This window comes from Trichechus manatus, unplaced genomic scaffold (genome assembly GCF_000243295.1).
Source record: "Trichechus manatus latirostris isolate Lorelei unplaced genomic scaffold, TriManLat1.0 scaffold00028, whole genome shotgun sequence".
Lineage (NCBI taxonomy): Eukaryota > Metazoa > Chordata > Mammalia > Sirenia > Trichechidae > Trichechus > Trichechus manatus.
In genome coordinates, this window is record NW_004443964.1 from 13,905,380 (window position 1) to 13,930,878 (window position 25,499).

General features: G+C 45.7%; 1 protein-coding gene across 1 annotated transcript in view; it reads right to left on the reverse strand.

Annotated features, from left to right (window-relative positions):
• The window catches only part of ARSG (arylsulfatase G), an 89,779-nt gene that overhangs the window by 58,727 nt on the left and 5,553 nt on the right, over window positions 1-25,499 (reverse strand). The window contains exon 2 of the mRNA XM_023729436.1: window positions 2,572-2,759. Within this exon, the coding sequence (XP_023585204.1) occupies window positions 2,572-2,759 (188 nt within the window). The remainder of the gene's footprint in view (window positions 1-2,571; window positions 2,760-25,499) is intronic.

Consider the following 25,499-nt stretch of genomic DNA (forward strand, 5'->3'; position numbering starts at 1 on the left):
TGTGTGGCCTCAATAAAATACTACAAAACTATCTTCTAAAGACAAATGCATACAGCAAAAATTAACAACCGGTGAATCTAGGTGAAGGGCACATAGATGTCCACGATTCTCTTTTTGCAACGGCTCTGTAGGTTTGAAAAAAATCGAATAAGAAAGCTGAGGGAGGGAAAAGACAAGTGTATGGATTAAGCATTCCATGGAAATATAAAATCATGAGAAGCGAAGTGGAAGGTGCATAACTATGTAGAACCACATAAACACGGACCAGGATTAGAAGGAAAGTGTGGGTAAGAGTAGGTTTTTTATTTTCTCTGTATGTGTCCTTTAGCTCCTAATTTCAACAAGTGGAAGTGCTTAAATATCCTGTCCAGAACATTCAAAAGGTGCAGTGAGTAGTGAGGGGTCGGAGTGATGGCTGAACTCTTGGCCTGTTAGCAGCTGCTTGTTGTGTCATTAGGTACCATCAAGTCAGCTCTAACTCATGGCGACCTTATGACAACAGAACAAAATGTTACCTGGTCCTGTGCCATCTTCATCTTCAACATTCTAGGAAGAAAGGCCTGGAGATCTACTTCTGAAAATTAGCCAGTAAAAACCCTGTGGATCAGTTGCTTACTTGGAGTTTGAAGGAGTGAAGAGGGAGGGGCAAATGAGGTCAAATCCAGCTCAAGAAGACTCCAGCTCCCCAGGGCAGCACAAGGTGCTGGAGTCAGACAGCGCTGGGGTTAAACCCAGAGAGCTGTGAGTAGTAAGGCAAATGATTCATGAACTGTGTCTGGTAAGGATGCCCCACTCATCCTGGGAGCTTCACCAACGGTCACGGCCAATGCCGATATCATTAACATTACTATACCCCAGGGTATGGGGAGAAAGCCATTGCAAAAGGATAGTAGAATTGGACCTTAACTAGTCCATCCTCCCGCCAACTGGGGCCTGCGCCCCGCCCCGGGACAATGAGTCCCACATTGCAGTTTGGCCTTCTGTAAAAGTATGCTATAGACGGCGGTGGTGGGTCAGTGGTAGAATACTCACCTTCCATGCACAAGATCTGGGTTAGATTCCTAGCCAGGGCACCTCATGTGCAGCCAGCACCCACCTGTCCGTGGAGGCTTGCATGTTGCTATGATTCTGATCAAGTTTCAGCAGAGCTTCCAGACTAAGACAGACTAGGAACAAAGGCCTAGCGCTCTACTTCTGAAAATCAGCCAATGAAAACCCTATGGATCACAATGGTCTGATCCCCAACAGATCATGGATGGCGCAGGAATAGGCAGCATTTTGTTCTCTTGTGTAGCCCTGTCATGAGTCAGGGGCTGACCTGACTGCAGTAACAACAACATCAACCCAAAAGTATGTTAGGTTCCTTGACAAGAGGAGGAGGAAGGGCCGATCCCAGAAGGCCAGCCCTTGTTCTGGGTAAAGCAGCCTCCTACAGTTGAATACGGGAAGCTCCAGGCACCAATAACACACCCACAGGGACTGTCCCTGCCCCCTGTTCACTGTGTTCTGTAGGCTCTCCCCTGCCACTTCACGTGCGGGGGAGGGAGCAGGAATCCCAAAGGACTCAGCTCTTTGAGAGGAAGAATAACAAGCACAGGCAGCCGGACGATGCTGTTGGGACTGCAGCGTTTTATTAGTCTCAGAGGGGAGACAGATGGCGAGGCTGTGCAGATAAGAGCCATATACACCTGTCTAGATCCAGCCTTTACCAGCTCCTGGCTAGGTAACTTGGAACGAGTCTCTTCACCTGTCTGAAATTCAGTTTTCTCAACTATAAAATGGGAGAAATAATCTTAAATGGCATGCATCCCCGTGCCCTGGTGCAAATAAACACTTAACTCAATGTTGAATAAAGGGTGCCTAAAAAACTTAAAAAGGGAAGGACATTGGACAATATGGCTGATTGCCTACCCTATACCCAGGTCCCCATTTATCCTGCTACTAGAACTTGGTTTTGCTCAGGTGGGTAAAGGATCAACGTGTCCAAGCCCAAGTCAACCATTCTAATCCTGTCCCCAACTTCCCAGCCTTTCCTGCAGCTAGCGATGGCCATGTGATACAGTTCCAGCCAATCAGACATAAGTGCAATTCCGCTGGGGGCCAAGGGAGTGTCTGAAAAAAGATTTGCTTTTCTGATCAAAGCGGACAAATGAGGCTGGCACCATCTCTCCTTCCTCCCTGACACCCACGTGCAGTGAATGGCACTGCAGCCGCTCTACTGAACCATGAGGCAACAAGGCTGAGGACAAATGCCAACACACTAAGGACGGAGAGCAGAGATACAGAAAACCCCTGGCTCCAACTGACATCTCTGAGTAGTGGAGCTAATGGAAGCAAACACTGTCTCTAAGCTTGGTATAATGTGAGAAAATAGCTCCATAAATGTTCTCATCCATACGTCTTTTCAATTTCCTATAGCTGCAAGCATTCCTAACTTAAGTAGCGAGAAATGAAAGAAAGAAAGCAGGCACGAACAGAACAGCAGCAGCAGGTTGGGGCTAAGCTAACACGAGCAGCCACCAGAGTAAGCACAGCCGGAAGATGGGGTCCCGGCTGCAGGACCCGTGTTACCTATCATGCCGGTGACGTAGCCAGCCTGCTGCAGCACCTCCGCCAAGGTGGTCTCGTTGAGCGGAAGGCCCCCCACAGAGGTGACTGCAAAGTTGTGGGTGACCCCATTGCGAAGACCCAGCCGGCCTGTGAGCAGGGAGGCACGGGAGGGCGAGCAGGTGGAAGCGGCTGCGTGGAAATCCACAAACCTGCACAGAAAGGAAACCACCAGGTCAGGACCCCACAGAAGGCAAACCAAGAGAAGCCGCAATTCACACTCGATTCCTGGTATTCTGGGAAGGGGAGGAGAGGGGACAGTGAGAGGGAGGGGAGGGGAGAGAAGAGAAAGAGAAGGGGGAACAGGGGAAAGGAGGGGAGGAAAGGAGTCTTGTCTCAAAGGAGGGAGGGAGCAGTGGTTTCCCTGAGCTCATTCACCAAAAGTGGCGCCTTTCCAACATTTCAAAGAGAATACGCTGACATGAAAGCTGCAAGAATAAGGAGCGTTAGGGTTTGCTGTGTCATAGAGAGACATGAGCAATCCCTGGTTGGTGCAAACACGCTTGGCTGCTAAGCAAAAGGATGGAAGGTTGAGTTTACCCAGAGGTGCCTAGGAAGAAAGGCCTGGCAATCTATTTCCGAAAAATCAGCCATTAAAAACCCTATGGAGCACAGCTCTACTCTGACACACAGGGGATTATCATGAGTCAGAGTTGACTCAATGACAAACTGGTTAGAGCCATGAAGAGGCATTAGGGGATCATTGTGAAACCAAGCCTGTGGGGAGAAGGCGGAAGAAGGGCAGCTCCGTTCCCACCCCCAGAGCCTGCTGCCACCCCTGCCTCGGGTGGGTTCACCACCTGAGTTACAGCCTTCTGGCTAGGTCATAACCCTGAACCTGGAAGATGGCAGCCTCCCAATGCCCTCTGACAAGGGCTCTGAAGGAGCCAGGCTGCCTCCTTACTCAAGAGCTAATGACCCTGTTGGAACAGCACCTTTCCTCATTGCCTGAGCCTCTTACAGAGGACTGCCTGGAGCAGGAAAATGAGGAAACACACACAGATTCCTGTTTCTCTGCCAAGGCAACCCTGGCAAAAGACTTGGGGCAGCGCTGAATGGAAACGTGATTGTTTAAAACAGACTCCTCCTGGAAGTCACTTCCAAAGCCTCTCTCTGGCCTCCAGGACCACCTGTAAACTAAAATCCTTTGAGTCTCTAATGCTTTCAGGCCCCACAGCAACACCCCAGCCTGCTTACAGCAAATAGGGCCTAGAGGCCATGCCCTTCACCGTGACCTTAGTGTCTGCAGAGTTGATGGTCCTAGGCAGGCACTGAGGTCTGCAAAGTGACACAGTCGGGTGCATTCTCTTCTTGTTTTTCTTCTTTTCTCATATTAAAAAGCTTACAGATTGTCCTAGTTCTCTAGTGCTGCTATAACAGAAATACCACAAGGGGGTGGCTTTAACAAACAGAAATTTATTATCTCACAGTTTAGGAGGCTAGCAGTCCAAATTCAGGGCACCAGCTCCAGGGGAAGGCTTTCTCCCTCTGTTGGCTCTGGAGGAAGGTCCTTGCCTCTTTTCAGCTTCTGCTTCTGGGTGATCTCCATGTGGCCTGGCATCTCTCCTCCCCCATCTCTGCTTGCTAGCATGAGTTTAATCTCTTCTATATCTCAAGATATGGCCTACACTAATCCTATCTCATTAACATAACAAAGACAATCCATTCCCAAATGGGATTACAACCACAGGCATAGAGGTTAGGATTTACAACACATATTCTGGGCGGACACCGTTCTTTCTGTAACAGAGATTATAGAGGAAAACTCTGTTTTAAAACCTTCAGACTAAAAGAAAAACACCCAAAGAGATCCTCTCAGTAAGGAGCAAAGGCCCACGGAGCCAGGTGTCAGCTGCTCTGGAGGTCTTCAGTGAGAAAGTTAGTTATTTATAATTGAGGGGGCCGTTCACTGTTTTATTCATTTATTCTAAAAATACTTACTGAGCAGTAGTCACGGGCAGATGCTGTGACAGATGTGAACGAAGTAAAGAGACAGTCACTGTCCTCAATGAATGTACAATGAATGAATGAAAGTCCTATGAGGTAAGTTCCATTTTACTATTAAGAGTTACAACCATTTATTTAGCACCTACTATGTGCACCCTGGGGCCCTCGTGGCGCAGTGGTTAAGAGCTCTGCTGCTAACCATAAAGGTCAGCAGTTTGAATCTACCAGCCACTCCTTGGAAACCCTATAGGGCAGTTCTACTCTGTCCTATGGGGTTGCTATGAGTCGGAATCAACTCAGTGGTAATGGATTTGGGTTTTGTGGGTTTTTTTTTTTTTCCAGTTTATGAGCATCCCCACGCATCTGTCAGTTTGTCGTACTGTGGTGGCTTGTGTGTCGCTGTGATGCTGGAAGCTATGCCACTGGCATTTCAAATACCAGCAGGATCACCCATGGTAGACAGGTTTCAGCAGAGCTTCCAGACTAAGAAAGACTAGGAAGAAGGACCTGGCAAACTACTTCTGAAAAACTGGCCAGTGAAAACTTTGTGAATAGCAGCAGAACATTGTCTGATATAGTGCTGGAAGATGAGCCCCTCAGGTTGGAAGGCACTCTAAACAGCACCGGGGAAGGGCTACCTCCTAAACTGCCCCATAAGGTTTCCAAGGAGCGGCTGGTGGATTCGAACTGTAGACCTTTTGGTTAGCAGCCAAGCTCTTAACCACTGCACCACCAGGGCTCCCCTCAAAGTAGAGTTGATTTTAATGACATGGACGGAGTCAAGCTTTCAGGGCCTTCATCTACTGATGTGGCATAACTCAAAATGAGAAGAAACAGCTGCAAACATCCGTTAATAATCAGAGCGTGGAAGGTACAAAGCATGAACCTAGGAAAATTGGAAGTCATTAAAAATGAAATGGAAACATAAATTCAACCACCTATGAGCAGCTGATATTTGACAAAGGCCCAAAGTCCATTAACTGGGGAAAAGACAGTCTCTTTAATAAATGGTGCTGGCATAACTGGATATCCACGTTCAAAAAACTGAAACAGGACCCATACCTCACACCATTCACAAAAACTACCTGAAAATGGATCAAAGACCTACATGTAAAATTGAGAACAATAAAGATCATGGAAGAAATAATAGGGACAATGCTAAGAGTCCTAATGCATGGCATAAACAGAATACGAACCATAAGTAACAATGCACAGGCACCAGAAGAGAGACTAGATAACTGGGAGCTCCTAAAAATCAAACACTTATGCTCATCAAAAGACTTCACCAAAAGAGTCAAAAGACAACCTACAGACTGGGAAAAAATTTTGGGCTACAACAAATCTGATCAGCATCTAAACTCTAAAATCTACAAGATGCTGCAAAACCTCAATAACAAAAAGACAAATAACCCAATTAAAAAATGGACAAAGGATATGAACAGGCACTTCGCCAAAGAAGACATTCAGGTGGCTAACAGACACATGAAGAAATGTTCACGATCATTAGCCATTAGAGAAATGCAAATCAAAACTACAATGAGATACTGTCTCACCCCAACAAGGCTAGCATTAATCCAAAAAACACAAAATAATAAATGCTGGAGAGGTTGTGGAGAGACTGGCACACTTATACTCTGCTGGTGGGAATGTAAAATGGTACAACCACTTTGGAAATCGATTTGGCGCTTCCTTAAAAAGCTAGAAATAGAAATACCACACAATCCAGCAATCCCACTCCTAGGAATATATCCTAGAGAAATAAGAGCCGTCACACGAACAGATATATGCACACCCATGTTCACTGCACCACTGTTCACAATAACAAAAAGATGGAAACAACCTAGGTGCCCATCAACAGATGAATGGATAAACAAATTATGGTGTATTCACACAATGGAATACTATGCAACGATAAAGAACAATGATGAAGTCGTGAAACGTAACATAGAGAAATCTGGAAGGCATTATGCTGAGTGAATTTAGTCAGTCACAGAAGGACAAATATTGTATAAGACCACTATTATAAGAACTCAAGAAAAGGCTTAAACACAGAAGAAAACATTCTTTGATGGTTACGAGGGTGGGAAGGGAGGGTGAGGGTTATTCACTAACTAGACAGTAGACAAGAATTAACTTAGGTGAAGGGAAGGATAGCACACATTACAGGGGAAGGCAGCACAACAGGACTAAACCAAAGCTAAGAAGTTTCCTGAATACGGTCAAACACTTTGAGGGACAGAGCAGACGGGGCGGGGGCCTGAGGACCATGCTTTCAGGGGACAGCTAGGTCAATTGGCATAACAAAGTTTATTAAGAAAACATTCTGCATCCTACTTTGGTGAGTGGCGTCTGGGGTCTTAAAAGCTAGCAAGCAGCCATCTGAGATGCATCAATTGGTCCCAACCACCTGGAGGAAAGGAGAATGAAGAAAACCAAAGACACAAAAAAAGCATTAGCCCAAGAGAAAGAAAGGGCCACATAGACCAGAGACTTCATCAGCGTGAGACCAGAAGAACTAGATGGGGCCCAGCTACCACCACCAACTGCCCTAACAGGGAACACAACAGAGAGTCCCTGATGGAGCAGGGGAAGGGTGGGATGCAGAACTCAAACTCTAGTAAAAAGACCAGACTTAATGGTCTGAGACTGGAGGAATCCCAGAAAGCATGGCCCTCGGACTCTCTGTCAACCCAGAACTAAAACAATTCCTGAGGCCAACTCTTCAGACAAAGATCCGTCTGGACTATGGGACATCAGATGATACTCGTGAAGAGTGTGCTTCTTAGCTCAAGTAGATACATGAGACTAAATAGGCAGCTTCTGTCTGGAGGTGAGATGAGAAGGCAGAGAGGGTTAGGAGCTGGTTGAATGGACACGGGAAATCAGGGGTGGAAAGGAAGAGTGTGCTGTCACAGTATAGGGAGAGCAATTAGGGTCACATAACAATGTATGTACAAATTTTTGTATGAGAGACTAACTTGAATTGTAAACTTTCAGTTAAACTACAATAAAAAAAAGAAATGGACCACATAAAGACAGATATCTCAGGCATTAGTTAACTGAAATGGACTGGTCTTGGTTTTTTTGAATCAGATAATCATATGGTCCACCATGTCAGGAATGACAAATTGAAAAGGAATGGTGTTGCATTCATAGTCAAAAAGAACATTTCAAGAACTATCCTGAGGAACAACTCTGTCAGTGATAGGATAACACCCCCATGCAACAAGGAAGACCAGTTAATACGACTGTTACCCAAATTTATGCACCAACCACTAAGGCCAAAGATTAGGAAATTAAAGATTTTTACATCTTCTGCAGTCTGAAATTGATCAAACCTGCAATCAAGATGCATCGATAATTACTGGTGATTGGAATGCTAAAGTTGGAAACAAAGAAAAAGGATCAGTAGTTGGAAAATACCACGTTGGTAGTAGAAATGACGCTGGAGATCGCATGAGAGAATTTTGTAATACCTACGACTTCTTCACTGGAAATATCTTTTTTCAACAACATAAAGGGCCACTATACACGTGGACCTCACTGGATGGAAAACACAGCAATCACATCGACTACATCTGTGGAAAGAGATGATGGAAAAGCTCAATATCATCAGTCAGAACAAGGCCAGGGGCCAACTGCAGAACAGAACATCAATTGCTCATATGCAAGTTCAAGTTGAAGCTAAAGAAAACTGAAGGCCATGGGAGCCAAAGTACAACTTTGACTATATTCCACCTGAATTTAGATACCATCTCAAGAATAGATTTGACACATTGACCCAAAGTCCATCAAATGGGGAAAAGACAGTATTTTTAACAAGTGGTATTGGCAAAACTGGATATCCATCTGCAAAAAAATGAAACAGGACCCATACCTCACACCATACACAAAAACTATTTCAAAATGGATCAAAGACTTAAAAATAAAACCCAAAATTGTAAAGATCATAGAAGAAAAATTGGGTCCACTCTAGAGGCCCTAATACACAGCATTAATAGGATATAAATCATAACTAACAATACACAAACAATAGAAGATAAGCTAGATAACTGGGATCGTCTAAAAATTAAACACTTACGCTCATCAAAAGACTTCACCAAAAGAGTGAAAAGACAACCTACAGACTGGGAAAAAAATTTTGGCTATGACAAATCCGACAAACGTCTAATCTCTATAATCTACAGGAAAATCCAGCACGTCTACAACAAAAAGACAAATAATTCAATTAAAAAATAGGCAAAGGATATGAACAGACACTTCACCAAAGAAGACATTCAGGTGACTAACAGATACATGAGGAATTGCTCGAGATCACTAGCCATTAGAGAAATGTAAATCAAAACCACAATGAGATACCATCTCACCCCAACATTACTGGCACGAATTAAAAAAACAGAAAATAGCAAATGTTGGAGAGGCTGTGGGGAGACTGGAACTCTTATGCACTGCTGGTGGGAATGCAAAATCGTACAGCCATTTTGGAAAACGATATGGCGTTTTCTTAAAAAGCTAGAAATAGAAATTCTATATGATCCAGCAATCCCACTCGTAGGCATATATCCTAGAGAAATAAGAGCCGTCACATGAACAGATATATACACACCCATGTTAATTGCAGCATTGTTCACAACAGCAAAAAGATGGAAACAACCTAGGTGCCCATCAACAGATGAATGGATAAACAAATTATGGTATATACACACAATGGAATACTATGCAACAATAAAGAACAATGATGAATCTTTGAAGCATCTCACAACATGGATGAATCTGGAGGGCATTATGCTGAGGGAAATAAGTCAATCACAAAAGGACAGATATTGTATGAGACCATGGTCTCGGGAACATCTAGCTCAGATGGCATCACATAGTTTATAAAGAAAATGTTCTACATCCTACTTTGGTGATTAGCATCGGGGGTCTTAAAAGCTTGTGAGTGGCCATCTAAGATACTCCACTGGTCCCACCCTGTTTGGAGCAAAGGAGAATGAAGAAAACCAAAGACACAAGGGAAAGATTAGTCCAAAGGACTAATGGACCACAACTACCACAGCCTCTACCAGACTGAGCTAAGCACAACTAAATGGTGCCCGGCTACCACCACTGACTGCTCTGACAGGAATCACAACAGAGGGTCCCGGACAGAGCTGGAGAAAAATGTAGAACAAAATTCTAACTCACACACATAAAAAAGACTAGATTTACTGGTCTGACAGAGACTGGAGAAACCCCGAGAGTATGGCCTCCAGACACCCTTACAGCTCAGTAATGAAGTCACTCCTGAGGTTCACCCTTCAGCCAAAGATTAGACAAGCCCATAAAACCAAACGAGACTAAATGGGCATACCAGCCCAGGGGCAAGGATGAGAAGGCAGGAGGGGACAGGAAAGCTGGTAATGGGGAACCCAAGGTTGAGAAGGTGAGAGTGTTGACATGCCATGGGGTTGGCAACCAATGTCACAAAACAATATGTGTATTAATTGTTTAATGAGAAACTAGTTTGTTCTGTAAACCTTCGTCTAAAGTACAATAAAAAATAAATAAATAAAAGAAATAAAGAAAACCAAAAGGGAAGACACACTCAGCATTTCTCAAGCTGAAAGAATTGAAGAAAAAATTCAAGACTCGAGTTGCAATACTGAAGGATTCTATGGGGAAAATATTGAACCACACAGGAAGCATCAAAAGAAGATGGAAGGACTACACAGAGTCACTGTACCAAAAAGAATTGGCTGATGTTCAATCATTTCGGGAGGCAGCACATGATCAAGAACCAATGGTACTGAAGGAAGAAGTCCAAGCTGCACTGAAGGGAATGGCGGAAAACAAGCCTCCAGGAATTGACAGAATACCAGTTGAGATGTTTCAACAAACAGACGCATCACTGGAGGTGCTCACTCATTTATGCCAAGAAATTTGGAAGACAGCTTCCTGGCCAACCAACTGGATGAGATCCGTATTTGTGCCCATTCTAAAGAAAGGTGATCCAACAGAATGCAGAAATTATCCAACAATATCATTAATATCACATGCAAGTAAAATTTTGCTGAAGATAATTTTAAAATGGTTTCAACAGTACATCGACAGGAAACTGCCAGAAATTCAAGCCAGATTCAGAAGAGGACGTGGAAAAGGGATATCATTGCTGATGTCAGATGGATCTTGGCTGAAAGCAGTTGTGAGGATTTTTGTTTTCTTTCTGTTGAGGTGTAATCCATACTGAAGGCTGTGGTCTCTAATCTTCAGTACGTGCTTCAAGTTCTCTTCACTTGCAGCAAGAAAAGTATGTCATCTGCATATCACAGGTTGTTAATGAGTCTTCCTCCAATCCTGATGTCCTGTTCTTCTTCATACAGTTGAGCTTCTAGGATTATTTGTTCAACATACAGATTGAATAAGTTTGGTGAAAGGATACAACCCTGACACACACATTTCCTGATTTTAAACCACGCAGTATCCCATTTTTCTGTTTCAAGAACTACCTCTTGGTCTATGTACAGGTTCCGCATGAGCACAATTAAGTGTTCTGGAATTCCCATTCTTCACTAAGTTATTCATAATTTGTTATGATTCACACAGTTGAATGCCTTTGCAGTCAATAAAACACAGGTAAACACCTTTCTGGTAGTCTCTGCTTTCAGCCAGGATCCATCTGACATCAGCAATGATATCCCTCGTTCCACGTACTCTTCTGAATCCAGCTTGAATTTCTGGCAGTTCCCTGTCAATGTACTCCTGCAGCCACTTTTGAATGATCTTCAGCAAAATTTTACTTGCATGTGATATTAATGATATTGTTCGATAATTTCCGTAATCTGTTAGATTACCTTCTTTGGAATGAGCACAAATATGGATCTCTTCCAGTCGGTTGACTAGATAGCTGTCTTCCATGTCCAGGCACTCCCCAGCCCACTCCAAGCTGGCTCCCTCCAGGAATCTCTCCTGTTCAGGATGGTGCTCATCCAGAGGGCTCTGCTGACAGCTCTCTTCCGGCAACCTCCCTCCTTCACCTTCCAGACTTGTTGTCATTCTCCTTTGGCCTCCTATCGATCCTTTCCTCCTCCACTGTGGGCTTGTCTTTCTCTGGCCCTCTCTAAGAGGTTGGAGGCTCCAGAACCCTCTCTCCAGCCCCTTTTCCTCTTACTTCTCACACATCCTGTGGGAGAACTCATGTTGTCCCTCTCTCTCCAGTCTCTGGGTGGTGCAAACAGTTAATGCACTTAGCTGCTAACCCAAAGGTTGAAGGTTCAAGTCCACTCAGAGGCACCTCAGAAGATAGGCCCAGCGATTGACTCCCGAAAAACCAGCCATTGAAAACCCTGTGGAGCAGTTCTACTCTAACACACACGGGGTCACCATGAGTCGGAAGTGACTCGATGGCAACTGGTTCTAGTTACGTTTGGGGGTAGTTTGTTACTCAGCAATACATAACCAGAACAACTCTGTCTCTCTCACCAGACAATATTTGGTTCACTCTTGAGGCCCTGGCTCTAGCACAAAGTGGGGGCTACAAAATGCATGCTGATTGGATGGCCCCACTATCCACTTTGCTTTTGCACAACATAACAAGTCTGAATAAAGAGACCTAGGCCTGGGTTCCAGAACATGTGTTAATTCCCATTTCAGGGCAACAAACAGCAAAGAAGGGACATGGTCAGTGAGCTACTTGGAAGTGCTGGTCCAGCTCTGAAGCCACTCTCTCTCTCGGAGCCAGGCTGTGTGATGTCTCTGTCTGACACAATGAGGGTGGCGAAGGCAGGTGCACCAATGTTGGCTTTGCACATGGGAGCGCCAGGGTTCACCTCTGGCTTTATGCCTGCCAGAACTTCCTTCCTTATCCTCAGTCTCTCTGGGGGCTGGAAAAGTGCTTGCAGCCTTCCGTTCCCAATCTGTGGGCACCTGGGGGAATCTCCCAGGCATCTGGGGGAATCTCCCAGGCACGGGCATTTCTGAAAGCTTCTTAACACCAGCCAAACATACTGGGGCCACGGAGTCAAACTACTGGGGCAAAATCCAGGGCCCTGATGTTGCAGGTAGCTGGAATTCCAAATGGGTCCCACCCATTGCTCATACCTTTGCTCCCAAGACAAATGTCCACTTCTTCCCAGCTTTTCCTCTTCTCTTCCTACTCCACACTCCTAAATGTTCCTCCAATAATAATTATTCCTCAAACAGCAAATGCTTGCAAAGCAGTTATTGTCATCCAGGCACTTTTCCAAGGACTTTACATACATCAATCATAACCATTTGTTGCCCCGGTTCATCCTGGTCTGAAGTTGTCATTCTCTATGGGCTGGCCCAAGCTTGTCAGTGTCATCTCTTTATTCACAACAGCAGGACTCACTGTACAATTTGTGGGGCCCAGTGCAAATGAAAATGTGTGGGTCTCCTTGTTCAAAAATTACTAAGTATTTCAAGATAGTGACAGTAGTGCATTAAACCAAGCGCGGCCCTTCCCCCTGGGACTACAGAGGTCACACACCCATGAAGCTGGCCCTGCACAACAGCATCTGTCCTCTCTGGAGCCCCAGTCACTCCTCAGCCCACTGGGCTTCCCAGAGCCAGGGGAGAAAGGCCCGTTGGTCTCAGGACCTCAAACATTACTCCATTGGGCACATGGTTGTTTCCTTTGTCGTCTCTGCAGTATCTGGTTCTTCTTTAGACGTTGCCCTGCACAGCTCCTACTCTCCCAATCTTTCGCATCTCAGTAAATGGCACCATCTTCCACCCACTTACTCAAGCCAAAGGACTCATCTGTGATTCCTCTCTTTCCCTCAGAGCCAAACTATTAGAATGTCCTATCAACCCTACTTCCAAATACATCCAGAATCTACCCGTTATGGATTGAATTGTGTCCCCCCAAAAATACGTGTCATCTTGGCTAGGCCATGACTCCCAGTATTGTGTGGTTGTCCTCCATTTTGTGATTTGATGTAATTTTCCTGTGTGTTATAAATCCTAATCTCCGCCTGTGGTTAATGAGGCAAGATTAGGGTATGTTAAAGAGGATTAGGGTGGGATGCAACACCCTTACTCAGGTCACAGGCCTGATCCTATGTAAGGGGAGTTTCCCTGGGGTGTGGCCTGCAGCACCTTTTATCTTACAAGAGATAAAATGAAAGAGAAGCAAGCAGAGAGATGGGGCCTCACACCACTAAGAAAGAAGCACCAGGAGTACATCCTTTAGACCCATGGTCCCTGCGTTAAGAAGCTCCTAGACCGGGGAAGATTGATGACAAGGATCTTTCCCCAGAACTGACAGAGATAAAAAGCCTTCCCCTGGAGCTGGCACCCTGAATTCAGACTTCTAGCCTCCTAAACTGTGAGAGAATAAATTTCTGTTTGTTAAAGCCACCCACTTGTGGTGTTTCTGTTATAGCAGCACTAGATAACTAAGACACTAACCATTTCACTCCACTGACTTGCCAACATCCTAGTCCAAGCCAATATAGTCTTGCACCCAGCCCACGCCATAGTCTCCATATTGTCTCCACACCAGGGCTACCATGGTGTATAACCCTAGGGGGCACCATTCACACCAGGGTTTGGAGGTGAGTAGTGCATAGTGTGCCCAGCTATATGTGGTGGTCCTGCTCCCCATATCTCATTCCTATCCTCAATCACCACCATCACCCCACATTTTCCAAAAGCAGCCAAAGTAACTTTAAAAATGTTTATCACCTGTCTTAGTTATCTAGTGCTGCTATAACAGAAATGCCACAAATGGGTAGCTTTGACAAACAGATATATTTTCTCACAGTTTAGGAGGCTAGGAGTCCAGATCCAGGGTGTTGGCTCTAGGGGAAACTTTCCCTCTCTGTTGGCTCTGGAGGAAGGTCCTTGTCTCTTCTGAGCTGCTCCTGGGTAATCTTCACGTGGCTTGGCATTTCTCTTTCCCCGTCTCTGCTAGCTTGATTGCTTATTTAATCTCTTTTATATCTCAAAAGAAATTGACTCAAGATACACCCTACACTAATCCTGTCTCATTAATATAACAAAGGCAATCCATTCCTGAGTGGGATTATAACCACAGGCATAGAGATTAGGAATTAAAATACCTATTTGGGGGGTAGAGGGACACATTTCAATCCATAACATCAGCTAATTTTAGTCCCTGGCTTGAAATCCTCTAAAGGGTTCTCACTGCAATAAAAATAAAACCCAAAGTCATTACCATGGTCTTAGAGACCCAACATTGGAGCTTCCCAGGCAAGGAGTTGGAATACACTGATGGGCCCAAATAGGTCACAACCTTCCAAGATAGTTTTCCCCTCAGCCCCTGAGGCAGCTGGGGGTAGGTGGGAAGGGGCCTGGGGCAATTGGAGGCTCCAGGGCCACCTTGTAAGTTGCCTCTGTCTCTGGCCTGTACAACTCCAGGGAAAGCAATCCCCTTAGAGTACAATGTGAGAGTCCTTGGGTGGGGCGCTAGGCCCTCGTGGAGGGAGACCCACACTGGCTGCCTCCAACTCTCTCAGTGGAATTCCCTAAGGAAAGGTACAAATATTACTCATTTCTGTGTGTGATGTGGCTCGGGATCTAGACCATCTAAGTTGGTCTTCCTAGAACACCCCAAACTCAGTCCTGCCTCAGGCCCTTCTTCTGTTCCCTCTGCTTGGAACGCTTTGCTCTGGTTCCCACAAGGTGGCTTCTTGCCATCTGAGTCTCGGCGCCCATTTCGCTCCTCAGTGAGACCTTTCCTGACCAATCACTCTCCACTTTACTTTATGGCCCTCACTGTATATGACATCTTCATGCTCATGGATGTGTCTCCTTGCGGGCTGCCTGGCTCCCTCATCTAGAATAGAGTTCCCTGACAGCGTGGGTATGTCTGCCACCCTCAACGTTTCCCCAGGCTTAGAACAGGGTCTGGTTCCTGACTTTGGGAAGGCTATTTTCTCCACTGTTGGCCATTCAGGTCCTGCACTCTACCTGGTGAGACCCAGTTCTTCTGGTCTGCTGGGACAGGGTAGCCTGTCTTGATGCCACCTTGCTCAAAAGGGGTTCTCTGCAGGCACCAAGACTTAACCTGGTTATGCAGACATCAAGATGCCATTGGACATGCCTCCCTTCACTTGTCATTCCCCACTCCCTCCAAACAGATACATACACTTTTCAATGGTCCTCCGCACCACTTCACCTGTGAGCTGCTGGCTTAGTTCAACCAACTACAGCAAAGCTAGCTGGGGAGCTAGAGGGATGAGGAAATGACAGCCCTTTTCATCAGAAAGCTGACACTCTAGCAGAAGTGTCAACACATATGAGGATATATTAAAATGGACAAGCGCCATCAGAGACAGGTAACTTAAGTCTCAGTATCCTTGTCTGCAAAAGGGGCGTCACCACACCTACTCCACCAGGCAATCTGGGGATTCAATGAGATGATGCACATAAGGCCCTGAGCACAGCGCCTGGTATAGTGGTTTTTTTTTAAAAAAAAAAAAAAAAAACATGCTAGTCAACATGGTTACTGTCATCACTAGCTAAGGAGACAGAGAACACTCCAGAAAGGGAGCAGTGGGCAGGGCATGAATGGTTGTAATGCCAGGGGTGAGTGTCCCTGGCCACTGCCGGTCCTGTGCTGGCCTTTTGTTCACTGCCAGGGCACAGGTCACCTCTGCCTCAACATGCACAGAATCCTCCCTCCAAGAGTCTGACCCCCAACCCCCGGACCAACCTGGCTGGAAACCGAGACATCATCTTCAACTCAGTTACATGTAAGCTGAGACCTAAAGTATAAACAGGCATTAACTTTATGTCTGTCTTATAATAATAAAAATAGCCACCATTTACCAGCTGGCCACCACCCTAATCATATTACATGTACTACTTCTAATCTTTAAAACAATCTGTAAAAGAGGTATCCGAACTCCCATTTTACAGATAAGGAAACCAAGGCTGAGAGACCTTAAGTAGTCTTCTCAAGGCTATGCAGCTGGTATGAGTGCAGATGGGTCTTATTCCACCCACCCATGGCTGTCAAGTCGATTCCAACTCACAGCAACCCTATAGGACAGAGTAGAACTACCCATAGGGTTTCCAACGCTGTAGATCTTTACGGTAGCAGACCGGCACATCCTTCTCCTTCGGAGCAGCTGGTGGGTTCGAACCGCTGACCTTTCAGTTACTAGCTGAGCACTTAACCACTGTGCCACCAGGGCTCCTGTCTTACTCCAAGGCCTAATGGCGGGGCTACATTGAAGACTGTAGAGCCTTACAGTTAGGAAATGACAGAGCTAGAATTTGAACCCAGGCTTGCCCAACCCAAATCCTATGTTCCTTCCACTCAGAGACATCTGAGGGAAGGCCGGCTGGAGCTCAGTCGGCATGCAGACGGTATTACATTAACTAGGTCACTGTGTTATGGAGCTGGTCTTGGGCTGGGAAGGCCCCGAGACACAGTCTTGGTTGTGCCAGCCCAAGAGCCTGACTCACATCCACACAAACCACATGAGCTCAAGAGAGACACAGAGTGCTTATTTCCCCCACTAATTTCCAAGAAGGGTCACAGGAGCTAGCATGTCGGCACAGTCAACACGTTCACATGGGAAATCAGAATCCAAAGTTTGCCATGGTGAGCGTGGAGTTCATTAACGCTGTTGTTGTTAAGTGCCCTCGAGTCAGCCCCCAACTCACGGTGATCCCATGCTTGACAAAGCAAAACGCTGGTCAGTCCTGCACCATCCCTGTGATTGGTTGCGGATCAGACAATAGGGTTCTCATTGGCTGATTTTCAGAAGTAGATTGCCAAGCCTTTCTTCCTAGTCCATCTTAGTTTGGAAACTCCACTGAAATCTGTTCAGCATTATAGCTCTACTGACAGACAGATGGTGGCTACGTGTGAGGTGCACTGGTCACCAAGCATCAAACCTGGGTCTCCCACATGGAAGGCGAGAATTCTACCACGGTCTGCATTCATCAATGCTAAAGGAATTCAAATGTATCAGAGAAAAAGTCCATTTGTTTGCTAAGCTTGAGGGATTTTTGTCCACCGTGGATTGCGCTTTACCAGTGGGGCTGGGGTACTCAAAAGCTGTTGACCACCATTTCTTCTTGCCTAGGAGCTGCCAAAAATACATTGCCTAAATGCTTCACCTGCTTGCTCATTTTTAACCGGCTGCCCTGAGTCTTGTCTCTCCTTGGATATGTTAATGCCATCATCTTGGGAACACCTAGAGCACATTTTTACAGCAAGACACAGCTTTGAGTTCCTTCGCAGACTGTAGGGTCCATGAGCACAAGGCTTAGAGTTGCAACTCCAGCCCCGAGCACGGTGCCTGGCACAGTGGGGCTGCTCCATCAATACCTGGAGAACGAACAAACAAAATTAGCAGACAAAAGCCAGGCAGTTTGACTGGGGAAAAAAAAAAAAAAAAAAAACATATGAGTCCATTTGCACATAATCGTTTAAGCTGAAGCTTTTAGGACTCCATTCGTTCACCAGTGGTGTGTTAAACTTCATAACCTAACTCTCTGAAATAACCTTATTTACCCCTCCTCCCCCGCAAACAAACAACTAACAACACCCCGTACGGCCCGACGAACTCACTTGCAGGTCACCCTTTCTCCCCCTCTCCTGGCTGCTCTCTCCAGTCGGTGGGGACTAATTAGTAAGTAATAAAAGGTCTCGTCATTTGGAAAGACTCTGCTTTTCCCCCAGATCTATCTGGGCAGGCTCAGGCCAGTTCACCAACAGGGGTCCTAATTAAAGGCTGAAAATAAATTGTAAAGCAAAGCTGGAGATACACAGCCAGACATTACAGCACCCCAGGAAAATCAACGCAAATTAAGATATGGCCAGACGGAAACCAAAGCAACTTGCCATTGCGTAAATTATGCGTATTAGAACTGGGTGACGTTGGCGCTGGAAAGGCCGCCACAAAAGTCCTGAAGACACATCGCAAAGTTAAGTGTGTCCAGCCTTCATTTACAAGAAATTTAAAATAGATGATGAGACCTTCCGTGGCAGCTTTCTAAACGGCTATGTCACTGGAATAAAAACCATCCTTGCCCCATTCATAACGTAAAGGCTGGGAGGTGGAAATAGGTTTTAAAAGTCATTTGCCATGGTCTTTGTGTGTACGGGAGTCCCTGCGTGGTGAAAAACTGGTTACCACTCTTGCTGCTGACTGAAAGGTTGACTGTTCAAGTCCACCAAGAGGCACCTCGGAAGAAAGGCCTGGCGATCTACGTCCGGAAAATCAGCCACTGAAACCCCTAATGAACACAGTTCTACTCAGACACACATGGGGTCACCATGAGTCAGAGTTGACTTGATGGCAACTGGTTTGTGTGTATGTGGGGCAGGATGGAAGGTGGGAACTGGAAAGGTGGCGAAGCAGGACTTAGACATAGAGAGAACCAGCTCGGCTGAGCCTCGATGTTGTTTTCTGTTAAATGGGATGACAACAGCTGACTCATCTCTCAGGAGGCTTCTGTGAGATAACTTCTGTGGGGTTCTGTGAGATAACTGAGGCAAGGGGATAATGGATATGCAGGTCCTTTGTAAACTAGAAGCAAATGTTGCAGCAAAAAGTGAATTTGCTATGTCTGTGTTTATTCATTCGTTCAATTATTCATTCATTCATTCATACGCCTGTTCTTTTCCGAAAAGGATTCCTAGCAGCTGAGCTCCGTATGATCCCGGGCAATTCTTCCCTTTCCTTTTCACATTCTCCTTGTGGGTATGAGCATGTTCACACTCAAGGAAGGACACACACAAGATACACGACAACAGGACATACACACGGGGCATCGCGGTGCCTCCTGGGCCTGTCACTTCTCTCCATTGCCATCACCATGACCATGGGCCAACCAAGCCATCCTGGAGCTTCCTGCAATCTTCCCTCCACTCCAGCCTCCAGTGTGGCCCACCTCTAGTAAGCTGAGCAGCCCACTTCAAGTGCAGGCCAGATGACTTCAGTGCTTCCGGGCTCCCCACTGCCTTCAGGGTCAAGTTCAAACACGGGCATGGCACACGAAGCCCTTCACCAGCTGCCCCATCCAGCTAGACAGCCTCCCACTCCTTGACTCAGCGGGACCAACCACTAGAATGGAAGCCCCCAGAGACCGAGGATTTTTGATTGTTGGGATCACTGATGTATTCCCAACACCTAGGACGCTGCCTGGGGGAGGCTCAGTGAATACTGGTTGAGTGAATGGGCACCTTCCAGTTCCGGGTCTTGGCGTGTGCTTTTCCTTCTGCCTACAACACTCCTCCCCCTTCATCTGCTTAATTCCTACTCATGTTCAAGTCTCGGCACTCAGGTCCTAACAGATAACCTCTGTTGAGTAACCCTTGGCTTTGTTCTAGATAAGCGTTCTTCTCCTGTATCCCTGCAGCACTATCTCACTATGAGCACCAGCCCAGGGCCTTTGTCACTCTTGACTGCAACCAAGTTATAATTAATGTGTCAATACTATCCCCTAAGCTGGCAATTCAGTGTCTGGGTGATGCAAATGGTTAGCACTTGGCTGCTAACCGAAAGGTCGGAGGTTTGAGTCCACCCAGAGGCACCTCGAAAGAAAGGCCTGCAATCCACTTCCAAAAAAAATCAGCCACTGAAAACCCTGTGGAGCACATGTTTACTCTGATACACAGGGGGTCGCCGTGAGTAGGAGTCAACTGGATGGCAACTGGTGTAAACTGTCAATTCAGTTACATCCCACTCGTGCTATAAAAGCACCAGGGGTGGGAGATGCCCCAGAAGTCCCTGCTCTCATAGCACATTACCATTCTAAAAGCTGGGCTTCTTGCCTTTGTTTGCCACCAGGCCATAAGCCTCTTGAGGGCAGAGAAAGCTGTGTGTCCCAGCATTTGTCCCATGACCTGCTCTTACTTGGAATTCATTATCAAATGACTGTACTTGGGAGGCTTAACAGTAACAAATGACAGCAATTGGAAAGGCTATTTTGAACTCTCCGGGTAAGCAGATTGGCACCAAAGTCCTCTCGTTAATCTTTCAGTTCCTGTTTTCCAAGATCGTCTAACATCTAGATCATCATGTTCCTGCATGGCCCCGTCTATTTATTATACAGAGCCACCAGGTGAAAACCTGTAGTCCTTTCGGTTTCACCTTGGCCATTCCCTCAGCTGATAAGTGGGCATTACATAATTTTTATATCTCTGTGATATACACCCAAGTGCAAAGATGTAAAGCTGACTATCACAAGATGCTGGGAGCTTAGAAGGAGAAGACAGGATAAACCAAAAAACCAAGTCCATTGCCATAGATGGACTCCAACTCATAGCGACCCTATAGGACAGAGTAGAACCACCCCATAGAGTTTCTAAGGCTGTAATCTTTATGGAAGCAGACTGCCACATCTTTCTCCCATGGAGCAGCTGAGTGTTAAAGCTTAACCACTGCGCCACCAGGGCTGGAACCTCCTGAAAGAAACGTCTCAGAGTAGATGGTGAAGGGAAGCAGACAAGAGACTTTCTCCCTGATGATGGTCCACTCACCCCTGAATCAATCTGAGTCACTGTATCCGGGGGTGGGATAAAGACAGGAGCGGATCACAAGGTAGGGGAGGGTCTTTTCTTCCTAATATGAGCCCTGCTCAGAATGTCCTCTCTACTCTAACTCAAATAGTGTCCACCAGACATCAAGACACCCTCACAATCTTTTGCAGTTTTGACCACCAGTTTGAGTCTCATCTCCCATTGGGTTACCGCAAAATCCCACATGGGGCAGGACGGTTGAGAAGGAGAGTCTGGCGGGTAACAGGTGGACAGATTTTTGCAAAAAAGCCAATTCTGAAAGCAGAAGTCAAACCAGGTGTTTGGCTGAACTGACAGGTCCGTTCATTCCTTACAGAGGCCCTTTACGCTAACAGCCTCAAGCCCTGAGAGCCTCTGACCGTCCAGTGGTGAATATTGATCTCTGATTCCTAGCTAAGCCACTGCCTACAACTCTTAGCTTCAGCAGCGGCAGCATCGACTTGATTCAAAGTTAAACCGGGGACGCGGAAGCAAGACCGATCAAAGTGCAAAGTAAATATACGGTAAATCAATTTGCGTAAGTAAATATATTTACAACATACTGTCAACTTCACTTCTGAGTCAGCCTGGCAGCAAAGTGACTGGGCAGGGTCTGGGCTTTGCCAACCGTGACCACTTTTCTTTTCACCACCAATGGTCTTTCTCCTCTCTCTCCAAAGACTTCTAGACCATTACTGCTCAGAAGCTCCAACCCCAGTTTGGAAATCCAAGGCCATCGCTTGAATCCAGTCACCCATCTAGGAGTCACATGCAAGTTACTTTCCCACCTGAAAATGTTCGAGAAATACGTTGCTTGTTTCATTCCAGGTGAAACCAGCAATGGCCTTTGCGGGCGTTGCTGATGAGAACCAAACTAGCGCCGCGTCTTCAAGGTTATTTACGGGGTTCCCACGGTGTTTTGAGCATTTGGCAGACTGTCTGGAGAGGCGGAAAAGGTGCCAAAGAAATGCACTTGTCCGTTTTTCTTTTTTTAAAGCATAAGCAATTCCTTCCTCTGGTCCAGATTGTGATGCAAGTTGCTTTACCTTTCTCCCTTTCCTAATTGCTTGAAATTTGTAAGTTTCAGTTGACTTCTAAGTCTTTGGCATCTTCACTTAAAATGCCGACATTTTGATTTTTTTCTGATTATCTTATCATTTTTAAACTTACAAATGTTCGATTGCTTTGCCCAGCTCTGATTTGCAAAGGGCACTGGCAAAACGAGAGCCCACCAGGTCAAAGGCAAAACATTTTGACTGTTCAGCCTCCTGACAAGCACAGGGCACACAAGGGCATTCACTGAACACTGGGGAGCGCCCAACGCGGTGCCCTCTGGAAGGAGATGTCTGCTGATTTGTGGTCGCTTTCATTGTTTTCACCAGTGGATTTTTATTAGTATTTTTAACGTGGTCATCTGCAAACTAGTTGATTCACAAACTAGATCATCTGCCTCACATGGTAGAGAGCTGACTACGATAGTGAAAAGCACCTAATTTCTCTCTGGGACTCAGCTTCCCCATTGGTGACATAGTCATGTGGCTAGCTACTCTATGACCCAGGCTACTGTGAAGATACGCGAGCTCAAGGCCACAACCTCTATTTTATCTCCATGTAAATGGAGTTTAGGAAGTCTGAAAAGGGATGGCAAAATACAGAGGCACCGAAAGATTCCACTTTTCTTCCCCTGAGGATTCTTTTTCTATTGCAGCAGTAGATGACATCACAAACATGTTATGAATGGTGCCTGCTTCATCCACAAAATCGGCAAACTCCATCTACCATAGCCAGGTTAGAAAAATAAATAAATAAAATGAAATAGAAACTAATGGTATGTCCAGGCAGGAGCTTTGGGAAATTTGGTCTAGGAACGAGCAGAATCAAGCAGATTCCTGAAGAACAGCTAAACTCTATGGTACAGCTTAGGGAAGGGTGGAGCTTGGGGCATGGACAGAGCCAGACACTGTTGGAATATCCCCAAAAAAAAAAGCTTGCCATACAGTCAATTCTGACTTATAGCGACACTATAGGACAGAAGTAGAACTGCCCCATAGAGTCTCCAAGGCTACACATCTTTAAGGAAGCACACTGCCTCATCTTTCTCCCATGGAGCTGCTGGCGGGTTCAAACTGCCAACCTTTCCGTTAGCGGCTGAGTGCTTACCCACTACGCCAACATAAGCTGAGAAAACAGGCATGACCCTCCAGCCAGGGGACGGCAACAAGGGGAAGAGCAGGGCAGTGGAGCCAGGGTTATAGGGACAACAAGAGCTAATACATGTCAACACCAACATGTGCCACATACTCTTTTAATGACTTACATGACAACTCATTTACTCCTCAAAACCACCCTGTGATGTAGGTGTCAGGTCTGTCCCATTTTAGAGATGAGGAAACTGAGGCTCCATGAGGTTAATAACTAGTCCAGTGTCCCAGAGTTAGTAAGTGACAGACCCAGGCAGCCCAGAAGAGAAACAGAGGGTGACAGAAGTTGCAACTCTTGTGTTGATTCAAATACAGGTGACAGCCCAATTCCTGGGAAAGGAGCTCCAGGAATCCTTTGCAGGCCACCCCCATAGGGAGTCACGGAGTGGTCCCTGGAATCCCATCTCTTCTTTCCCTGATTTATCATCTGAGACTTTCATCATGCAAAGCTGCTGATTTGACAATTCAAACTGACCTTGTTTATAATAACAATAAAGAGCCCTGGTGACTTAAGCAGCTCCTCTGCTAACCAAAAGGTTGGTGGTTTGAATCCACCCGGCCACTCTGTGGGAGAAAGACCTGGCGAACTGCTCTCATAAAGACTGATGTTGTTGATGTTAGGTGCCACTGAGTCAGTTCCAACCCACAGCGACCCTACGTACAACAGAATGAAACACTGCCTGATCCTGCGCCATCCTCACAATCGTTGCTATGTTTGAGCACACTGTTGCAGCCACTGGGTCAATCCATCTTGTTGAGGGTCTTCCTCTTTCTCGCTGACCCTCTACTCTACCAAGCATGATGTCTTTCTCCAGGGACTGGTCCCTCCTGACAACACGTCCAAAGTACGTGAGACGACGTCTGGCCATCCTTGCTTCCAATGAGCATTCTGGCTGTACTTCTTCCAAGACAGATTTGTTCATTCTTCTGGCAGTCCATAAGATATTCAATATTCTTCACCAACATCATAATTCAAAGGCATCAATTCTTCTTCAGTCTTCCTTACTCATTATCCAGCTTTCACATGCATACGAGGCGATTGAAAACACCATGGCCTGGGTCAGGCGCACCTTAGTCCTTAAAGTAGTATCTTTGCTTTTTAACAATTTAAAGAGATCTTTTGCAGCAGATGTGCCCAATGCAATACATCATTTAATTTCCTGACTGCTTCCATGGCACTGACTGCAGATCTAAGTAAAATGAAATCCTTGACAACTTTAATACTTTCTCCATTCATCATGATGTTGCTTATTGGTCCAGTTGTGAGGACTTTTGTTGTCTTTATGTAGAGGTGTAATTCATATTGAAGGCAGTCGTCTTTGAGCTCCATCAGTAAGTGCTTCAAGTCCTCTTCACTTTCAGTAAACAGGGCTGTGTCATCTGCATATCGAAAGTTGTTAATGAGTCTTCCTCCAATCCTGATGCCCCATTCTTCTTCATACAGTCCAACTTCCCGGATTATTTGCTCAGCAAACAGATTGAATAAATATGGCAAAAGGATACAACCCTGACGCACACTTTTCCTGAGTTTAAATCACCCTTGTTCTGTTCAAACGACTGCCTCTTGGCACTTGTACAGGTTCCTCATGAGCACAATTAAGTGTTCTGGAATTTCCATTCTTTACAGTGTTATCCATAATTTGTTATGATCCACACAGTTGAATGCCTTTGCATAGCCGATTAAACACAAGTAAATGTCTTTCTGGTAGTCTCTGCTTTCAGCCAAGAGCCATCTGACATCAGCAATGATATCCTTTGTTCCACGTCCTCTTCTGAATCCGGCTTGAATTTCTGGCTCTTCCCTGTCAATGTACTGCTATAACCACTTTTGAATGATCTTCAGCAAAATGTTACTTGCATGTGATATTAATGATACTGTTTGATAATTTCCACAATCTGTTGGATCACCTTTCTTTGGAATGGGCACAAATATGGATCTCTTCCAGTCAGTTGGCCAGATAGTTATCCTCCAAATTTCTTGGCAGAGATGAGTGAGCACTTCCAGCGCTGCATCCATTTGTTGAAACATCTCAACTGGTAGTCCGTCAATTCCTGGAGCCTTGTTTTTTGCCAATGCCTTCAGTCAGCTTGGACTTTCTCCTTCAGAACTATCAGTTCTTGATCATATGCTACCTCCTGAAATGGCTGAATGTCAACCAATTCTTTTTGGTACAGTGACTCTGTGTATTCTGTCTTCTTCTGATGCCTGCATCATTCAGTATTTTCTCCATAGAATCCTTCACTACTGCAACTCGAGACTT